Genomic DNA, 9,391 nt, shown 5'->3' on the forward strand with positions numbered 1-9,391 from the left:
AACAAATCTTCAGCTGATGGATGGGGACCACTTGCTTTGTCCATTCTGCAGCTTCTAATCTGTGTTTTATGGGCTGGAAACTGGGTCAAAAACAACCCAGAAATTGTAACCAGTGTTTTCTATATTATTGCAGATCGCGCATGTGACGCGTCCGCGTCGTCCACGCGCTCGCGTCATTTGTGCAGATTCCAGTCCACGCGTTCGCGTTAGGCACGCGATCGCGTCATTGCGATTTCTCCATTCTGCGCGGTTGCGTGAGCCATGCGTCCGTGTTGGTCTTCGCTGGTCATCTCTTTGGTTTCTTCATTTTCTCTGCAGAAATTTCATCAAATCCCTCCGAATGCTACCTAAAATAAATAAAATTGCACAAAACTCAAAATAGCATCCATAGTGGCTAAAATATAATTAATTCTTAATTAAACTCAACAAATTAGATGCAAATTCACTAGAAAAAGATAGATAAAATGCTCACGCATCAATCTCCTGCATTTGAGAAACAAAACATGAAATAGAAGTCCATTCCCAAACTATATTACAGCGCACACACATCACACCTCGTCTGTCACATTCTCTCTCACACGCATATCCTCAGTAGTTACAATTAGGGGTTGTTATACTTGGTGCAAACTCCTATGATATTCCACTCAAGAATAAGGACCTAACCCAATGCTGCAGTACCTGAAGTTAGAAAATTAGATATTTTTAAGAGGAGAAAATAAAAGAAGATGCTAGAAGGGTAACATGATGCAAAACAAAATGAGATCCAACACTTAGTTCTTAAAAAATTAAATGTTAGAATATCATAATCCCAACCAAAGAGAACTGGCAAGTCACTCCTCCCTTCAAGAAGACAAAGTAAAAGCTCATAAATTGTCATCAAGTATTGAACATACCTTCAAAGAGCTGTTCAATACCTTAGAGAACTTTTCCATGATTGTGTCATGGTACCTTGGACGCTTGTGACTGAGACAATTGAAGGCAAAAGAAGTGACAATAACCCTATAAACCATAAGGCTTAAAATAATAAGTCAAAAGAAAAAGGGGTAAAAAGTAATGAAAGGTATCACACGAAGAAAATAAAAACAAAAAATCATGAGTACTCACATGAAAGAGATCCAACATTTAACTGCACCTCACCTCCTTCAAGAACTTAAAACACCAAAAACCTTCAATTTTCAACTCAACAAAACAAGCCATGATTTTAATTAAATTTACAGCTCAAGAAACTTATTGGAAGGACTTCAATACTTTGAACTAATAGGCATCTGAAAACCTGTATGAGATTCAGTTATTTCTATTTACCATGCAATCCCAAAAAAACCAAATAAATAGAACATTGATTCCCAGCCCGAACTTTGGATGAGGGGTGGAGCCAAAAGAAGCCCAACAAATAGTACAATGTCAAAATTGAAGGTAGAAATGAAGTAAAATAAAAAACATCAGAACCATGAGATATACATACCCCATAATACTTCTAATACTCAAGCCACCAAACACAAATATCACTGTGCATGAGCGCTCTTCCAATGGTATTGACCTGCACATGGCTTCCATTCAAAAGAATAAGCCTTAGAATCAAATGCAGATATAAAGTATAAGTTTAACCAAATAAATAGTTGGTTAAGGCAGTAACCAACTATTTTACTTAGAAGTTGGATTTTGATAGCTGCTCCAAACAATTGTTCTTAATGTTCTGCATCTTTGTTTAAGTTTAAATTATTATCTTCAACAAAAGAATTTACAATTATCCGAATACAATGAGGACACATTTGGTTGGGCTAAATTGATATGGGCCAAAACAAACAAACACACCATTAAAAAGTTATAAGATATATAGTAACATAAAGTTCTTTGAAGCATTTCTTCAAACATCTTAAATGCACTCCCAAAAGCACAAAGAACTTTCGTAAAAAATGTTACCTATGAGTAACTATATATCATTTTTCAATTGCAGATCGAAATGAGTAATTTTAATTGCAGATCATGAGAAGTTTCAATCAGTTGAGTGAAAAATACAATTGTTACTATCTATCTGCATAAGTTACTATTCTCATTTCTCATGCAATTACTACTTCAGGAAAAGATAAGGGAAGTAATTTCAATTATTTCTCTTCTATTTGTCATGAAATAATAGATTAAGATCTACGCACCTTGAAAGTTTTCAATTCAGATCCTAGAGCAGAGATTTCAGATTGAACTCGAGATATCCTTGCTTATCATCACAATGGCGATGACGATGACGGCGACTTCGATGATAGTAAAGAATGAGAGAATGAAGAGGCGGATTCAGAGTAGAGCACTCGATTTGTGGTTTTCATTTGTGAACCATGAAATTGATGAAGGGAGCGACAGATTGAAGAGGTTGAGCGAGAAATTCAGGAGGATGGAGAGGTGGTTTCACCATTACAGAGCACTAAGAGCGAGAGTGAGGAACTGAGAATGAAAAAACGTGTTTGGATTTTGAGATGTAGTTGAGAATAGGCAACACTTTTTTATAAGTTTTTCAAAAAATTAAAGATATTTACTAACACTTGAGTATAAATGTTACTTAATATTTAATTTTATAATAATTATTAATATTTTAATAAATATTACAAGATAAATGTTATTAAAAGTCTAAAATATAGTAGTGATTAGTGAATATTCTTTTCTCCCATAAGAGAAAATAAAAGGGAGATTCTTGATGAAAATAGAACGAAAACAAGGGACATTTTACTAAATGAAAAAGAAGTCTCCATCTCATAAAGACCCATTACTATATCTATGGTCAGGTGAAAATGGTTAGAAAAATTAGGGTTGGAGATAGTGAAAAAAAGAAAAGTCATAAGTGGATAGACTAGGATTAGGGAAAGAATTTTATTTTATAATTAATTATAAATTATAGGTAAATCTATTCAAAAATTAATTTTTTTTAAAGAAAGAAACATTTTAAAATTTATTGTAATGTTAAAAATGATTTAAAAAGAATTAAAAACGATTTTAAATTTAGACAAAAACTTTAAAAATTAAACAATACTTTACCTTAAACACAATTTATCTAATGAATTTTGTGCACATACAAAAAATTATAAAGCCTTTTAACAATTTTGACATTTCGAAATACACACATAATATTCTTGGGTAATCTAAGTGGTGTCCCTTCAATTTTATAGTAATAAGCATAAGATAGCAAAACCAAACTGTTCTATTATTATACATTTATAATGTCAACTTTTCTAGTTTTCTTGTTGCGTTTTGTATTTACAGTATTCATGCTTATTAAATTAACTCAGAAAATATCAAGCCCACCCCGCCCCCTCTTTTTTCCTTGTCGATTTCGAAATTAAATATATGCTTTTCATGTAAAATAAGGGGGAAAAAAATCAAAATCGGAGGTCAATTCGATTTTCTACCTAAGAGCCATGCAATGTGCCCATTTAGCGAACCTTTTGATGTAAAGTTCATCACTAACTGACAATTTCAGGCCATGCTTTAAAAAATGCATAAAAGGGTAAAGACACCAAAAAGAACACAAAATGGAAGTTAATGACGAAACTGGTGGACCTCACCAATACAAAGTCCACCAAACATTAAAATTTCCCCAAACTAAGTAATTTTCATTAGTTGAAAAAAGACAACAAAGTATTTGGACCAGAAATTAGGAGCATATATATTTTATATTTTCTTTTTCCAAATTAATATGAATTGCAAAGAAGATGATAATAATTAGAATGGATAAATACAAGAATATTTCATTTAGAACCAATTAAAAATAATTGTACGACTTGTCATCTTAGATATTTATGAAAGATATTTTTGGAGTTGCGAAGTGGGATCTTCTACGTCAGTGTCTCTTCACAAAGCGACCCTACAAACCAAAAATATCAAGGAAAAAAAAAAGAAAAAAAACCTGTTCCTCGTCAGAAAACAAAAAAGTGCCCAAATTGCAAATTTACAACCAATAGAAGAGAAGCAAATAAATAACATGGGGAAAAAACTGAAATTCAAAAAGTGACCTTGATTCTTGGTCTTTTATCTGCGTTTAGTTTCCGAACTTGGTATCTTATCTTCTTGGAGAACAATCTGTTCTGGCGCTTCTCTTTGTACCTTAGAACACTTGCTTCCCTTCTTGTTCTTTCTTCTTCTAATACTGGCACTTCTCCCATCTAAGCACAATATTCATCATGAGGCTAATACTATCTAATTAACAAAATAATAAGAGTATAATAATTATGAAAATATGTTCTAAGAATTCATTTGCAATTGAGAATTTAATAATAATAATAATAAAATTGTATCACTCTTAATTAAAACATTTAGATCAAATAACATCTTAATTGCTAAAATCAAGTGAAACAGCCCAAAATTTTGAAGCAACATAAAATGTTAATCAAAGAAAGAAGATCAAATTAAATTTGAACCAAAAAGAAAGATTAATAATGATATATCATTACAGAGTAACAATATAGAAATCTGAACAATAATTATGATTATTCCAGAGAAATACTCACCGTAATTATATTCTAAAGTTATCTTAAGAAAACATCAATAATGACAAGATATGTTTGAACTCAAAATTATGAGTGAATCCAAACATATCCTACACATAAACTTGCAAACATACCTTCACGAAAAAACAGTGAAAAACAAATATGAAGATTAAGGAGAAGCTTAAGGGAGTGAAGAAGATGAGAAGACTAACATAGTAGTAGCCATTGTTGGTGGTTGCCAATGAAAGTGAGTAGTCATCAGCCCAAAGAGAGCCACGGTCAGACCAAGCATCCAAAACCTCTTGATAGTTCAAATTCAAATTCAAAGCCACCATCTTTTCATCTTCCACTTCCCAAAACCCAACAACATTATTGTTATTACTTTCTTCTTCCCTCTTTACTACCATCTTCTTCACCTCCTCCTCCATTAGGCACTTGTTATTATTGCTTATTCTGCTATCATCTCTTATGACTACCTTCAATTCATTTTCGGCTTCTGGGAATTGATGATTATCCTCCTCCCATTCCATGAAATCCCAATGAAGCTCTTCATCATCGCCACTACAACTAGTTACCATTCCCTGCTGTGGAGATGGTAACAACTTTTGTTCTTCTTCTTCTTCTTCTTCTTCTTCTTCTTCTTCTTCAATGTCCAAGACTCCTTCAAGTTGCTCCAAGATACTGAATTCTTCATCATCATTATCGTGGTATAGTAGTTGGTGGTTATTGGAAAAGGGTAATATGGAGGAGGAGAAAGTAGCTTCTGGCACTTCTTGTTCTTCCTCTTTCTTTGGACTTCTAAGCAGTGAAGTGTATCCCATCTTATCTCTGAAAACGGCTGTTTCTCTTTCTCTATCCTTCTGTGTTTTTGTGTGTCTCCTCTTCAATTTCTATTTGCATAATAATGCATTATATCTATATTTATATGACTACTATAATTATAAAAACTATCTTCTTAGGGGGGTCAAATGATAACACACTATCTCAATATTTGGCAAATTTATCAATATGCTGTCAGCCAGAGGAATGTTACATTAATAATAATAATAATAATAATAATAATAATAATAATAATAATAATATAACCTCTAACAAGAAGAATAAGCATGGTCAATTAGTGGAGGAAATAGATAATCCACATATGCATAGAAGGATAAATAGACATATCGAAAAATATAAAGAACCAACTCTATATAGCAAACTTAATATAGCAGTTAATTTTTAAAAAAATCCTAATTTTAAAATTTAAAACGTTTAAATATGCACCAACTATTTAAAAAGTCCTAATTTTAAAATTTAAAATCTAAAATACGCTTCTTTTTCACCTTTCTTCTCATAGTCGTAGTGAAATGCTTCCCTGCTGTTGTCACTGCAACCTTGGTTTGCCGGTCTTCCCACAACTACCACAAATGTGGTGGCCTTGGTCGCTGCGTTTGTGCTTCCCCAGCCATGTTCTAGAGCTCTCTTTATCACGGAGTTGCATATTCTTTAATTCCCAGATGTGTCGCTTCCACTACTTGTTGTTTCTCATGGATGCATGAGTCGTTAGCGGCAACTCTCCATCAAAATTAGTCATGTTGAACGCAACCTAAAATTCTTCTTTATAGTATCAATAACTTCATCAATTGACGAAGGAGACTCGAAATTAATCTCTTTGTCTGTGAATTATCCTTCTGTTGAAGACAATGTTGAGGGTGTTAATCTTATTCTTTGTCAACATAATGATCATTTATGTTATCTAATATTTAAAATTTTGGATGGTTTTTTTCTGTTGGTTTAAATGTTTGTATTGTTTGAATTTAAATGTGTTTTTGTTAGGTTTTGTATATTTATGTAGCGAATAAGTTGGATTTATTCATTATATTTTGTATGTTTCAATATGAATGTGGATAGTTATTGGTTGTTAGTTTTCAACATAAATGTGGATAGTTATTAATTCTGGATTTTGTTTTCCAGATCTCGTGTTTATTTTGTACGCATTTTGGATGTTTCTTTCTGTAGTATAATATATGTTTTTATCCTAAATTTGGATATTTATTAGATGTTAGATTGCAGATGTTTCTTTCAGGTCATGTTCAGATCTTTTTTAAACATTTTGGTTGTTCTTTTCTTTCTTTTTTTTGAGTAAACTACTATTTCTACCAATAAAAGTTCATAACCCTGACAAATCTATCCATGAATAAAATTGATTTTATATCCATGAAAGATGGACTTTTGCAGACAAAATTATCCGAACCCTAAAAAATTAAATATAATTCCCAAACTACCTTCTAATATAACTTAACTCTAACTTCTAATTTAACTCCATGTGCCATTACCCTAATCCCAAATCCTACCACCACTCTCCTCCCCAACTACTGCCATCACCATCACCACAACCGCCATCACCACCCTTTCTCCTCCCTCCACCTCTTCGACCCCGACCTCAACTGCAAACTCTGCTTCCCTCGCCTTCCCCCCTTCCAAAACTCCAACTCCATCGCATCCTCCCTTTCTGTTTCATCCTTCAAAGCACAAATATTCATTCCAAAAATTTCAAATCGCAAAGTAAACAACTAACCCAAAACACACTAGAGTTCCTATCCTCCTCCGAAGCTTCGAAAGCTCAGAACTTGTTTATGGTTTTAGCGTTAAATCAGAAATGGGTAACAAAAAATGAGAGAAGAGATGAAGGGTTTAAAAAGTACCATTGTAAAACCAAACATTGAAGCCATTGGTGATGGTCCTCACCAAACTCATCGCCCTCTATTTCTCCGACAACAACCACCAATGGATGAAATTCTTCTCTAATCTTCCCGTGAAATTGTGGAGTTTAGTCTTCGTCGGAGACCGCGTCCTCATGCTCTGCAAGTTTGACTTGCAGTGGCTAATGGAGGTTGCGCGACGGTGTTGATGGTTGGTGGATTAAAGTCGATGTTTTCGCTGAACGCGCCGTTCTCAACGATCTTGATTTCATGGTTTGATTTGACGATGATGGAGTGGGAGGAGACAGGTAGAATTCTGCTAGAGATATTCTGATGCTTTAGAGAGTCTATCAAGTTCAAGATTTTTGTAGGCAGAGACAGGGTTTGCTTCTTGGCAAACCGGACCGGAAAGAAATTGGTGCTTTGGGACCGGTCCAGGAGAAGTGGAGATGGTGTTGGTGATGGTGATGGCGAAAGTGATGGTAGTAGTTGGGGATAAAATGGTGGTAGGGTTTGAAGAGAGTGGTAGTGTAGAATAATATTAGAAGTTAGAGTTAAGTTATATTAGAAAGTAGTTTAAAAATTTTATTTAATTTTTAGGACGGATAATTTTGTCTGCAAAAGTCTATCTTTTGTAGGTATAAAGTCAATTTTATTTTTTCATGGGTAGATTTTTCAGCATTCTGAACTTTCATGAATAGAAATAGTAGTTTACTCAGTTTTTTTTTCTAGTAGTCTCATGTACTTCGTTTTGTATGATTTGTTAATGAGATTTTGTATGTTTATATAGTAGGCGTTTTGGATTTTTTTTGGTTATATAATGGACATTTTTAGTATGATTTTTACATGTTTATTGGTTGGTTGATTTTGAATTTTTTTCTTTTTCTGGATGTTCTTTTTCAATGTTTTGGATTTTTTTCTGTGTTATCTAATGGTTCACATTTCGGTTGAGTTTAGACATTTTTTTCCAATTTTTGTATCTTCATTTTTCAAGCATTTTGGATGTTTCTTTTTGTTATATATTGAATGTTTTAAATATGATATTATGTGTTTGTTGATCGTTAGATTTCAGATGTTTCTCTTATGTCATGTTCGAAGTTTCTTTTTCAATGTTTTGGTTGTAGTTTTGTTTTTTTTTCTATTAGTATATTTCGTATATTTATTTAGCATGCATTTTGGATGCTTATTTTTATTATATAGTGGATTTTAGTATGATTTTGAACGTTTATTAGTTATTAGATTTCAAATGTTTCTTTTTACTCATCTTTCAAAAGTTGGTTTTTTATGTTTGGGTTATTTTTTTATGTTATCCGAATATATGTTTAGGTTGTGATTATACAAAGAAACACTTAAAAATCAGCCTAAAGTTTCATAAGCGCTCTTTTTGTGTTTAAATTATTTTACAGATGTCTGATCACACTGATATTCGTTAAAAGAAAATTCCAACTATAGGAATGTGTTTTGATTTGCTAGAGCGGGAACATGAATTTTATGCGAATTATGCAAAGAAAGTAGGGTTTGTTATTAAAGTAAAAAATAAAAATTTTGATAAGACGAATAAGAAACAAAAGTTACTAATTAACCAATCTATTAGTTGTAGTCGAGAAGGTTATCGCACGTCTTGTGTGAGGGCACAGCTCAAGCAAATATAATAACTGCTACAAAATGCAAAGCAAGGATGTGTGTTATGTTCGACAGGAAAAAAGGGAATTGGATAGTGTAGAGGTTAGAGTTTAGGCATTCCCATCCTTATTCTTCTAAAAAATCGATTAAATACCATGAATACAAATAGCTTACCATCCATGCTAAGTGTGTCATTGATGATAACGATGAGACTGACATACAACCCAACAAAACATACTTTGTACTCGATAATGAAGTGGATGGTTCTTCAAACTTGTGTTTCTCAAAAAAGGATGTGAGGAATTATATTATAAGCAAGTTCCGTTCTACTGATGATAATGCTGACATGGAAAAAATGTTAAAGTATTTCTTGTGAATGAAAGATATCAACCCAAACTTCTTTTATGCAATAGACATTGATGAGAGTTACAAGTTGAAAAGTGAACTCTGGGTGGATGAAATGTGTAGAGCATCGTATGAATACTTTGGCGATATGGTATCTTTTCATACCACATACAAAAAAATAAGTATGTATACTTTTGTTTATATTTTAATTTTATTCATTAACACATTATGGTTTCTTAAATGTGTTATTTCATTATTGGTGGTTGGCTT

The 9,391-nt window shown here is 32.7% G+C and overlaps 1 protein-coding gene and 1 long non-coding RNA gene across 2 annotated transcripts; both read right to left on the minus strand.

Moving 5' to 3' along the window:
• Positions 1–445: 445 nt before the first annotated feature.
• LOC130940206 (uncharacterized) lies at positions 446–2,776 on the minus strand. Its single transcript, XR_009070247.1, has 4 exons — positions 2,151–2,776; positions 1,105–1,547; positions 894–999; positions 446–678 (listed from the first exon to the last, which is right to left on the minus strand). It is a non-coding gene; the product is annotated as an uncharacterized LOC130940206 (long non-coding RNA).
• Positions 2,777–3,680: 904 nt separating this feature from the next.
• Positions 3,681–6,020, minus strand: LOC130941904 (protein CHLOROPLAST IMPORT APPARATUS 2). The gene is made up of 4 exons (XM_057870542.1): positions 5,795–6,020; positions 4,682–5,359; positions 3,996–4,145; positions 3,681–3,847 (listed from the first exon to the last, which is right to left on the minus strand). The coding sequence occupies exons 1-4, from the start codon at positions 5,804–5,806 to the stop codon at positions 3,824–3,826; spliced, it is 864 nt and encodes a 287-aa protein (XP_057726525.1). The 5' UTR covers positions 5,807–6,020; the 3' UTR covers positions 3,681–3,823.
• Positions 6,021–9,391: the final 3,371 nt, after the last annotated feature.

The sequence above is a fragment of the Arachis stenosperma genome, chromosome 7, assembly GCF_014773155.1.
Source record: "Arachis stenosperma cultivar V10309 chromosome 7, arast.V10309.gnm1.PFL2, whole genome shotgun sequence".
Taxonomy (NCBI): Eukaryota; Viridiplantae; Streptophyta; class Magnoliopsida; order Fabales; family Fabaceae; genus Arachis; species Arachis stenosperma.

Coding starts and splice junctions, on each gene's coding strand:
- LOC130941904 (XM_057870542.1), bottom strand. Junction 4,146..4,681: donor CCAACAATGGCTACTACTAT/GTTAGTCTTCTC, acceptor TATTGTGCTTAG/ATGGGAGAAGTGCCAGTATT. Junction 3,848..3,995: donor ATAAAAGACCAAGAATCAAG/GTCACTTTTTGA, acceptor TTTGGTTTGTAG/GGTCGCTTTGTGAAGAGACA.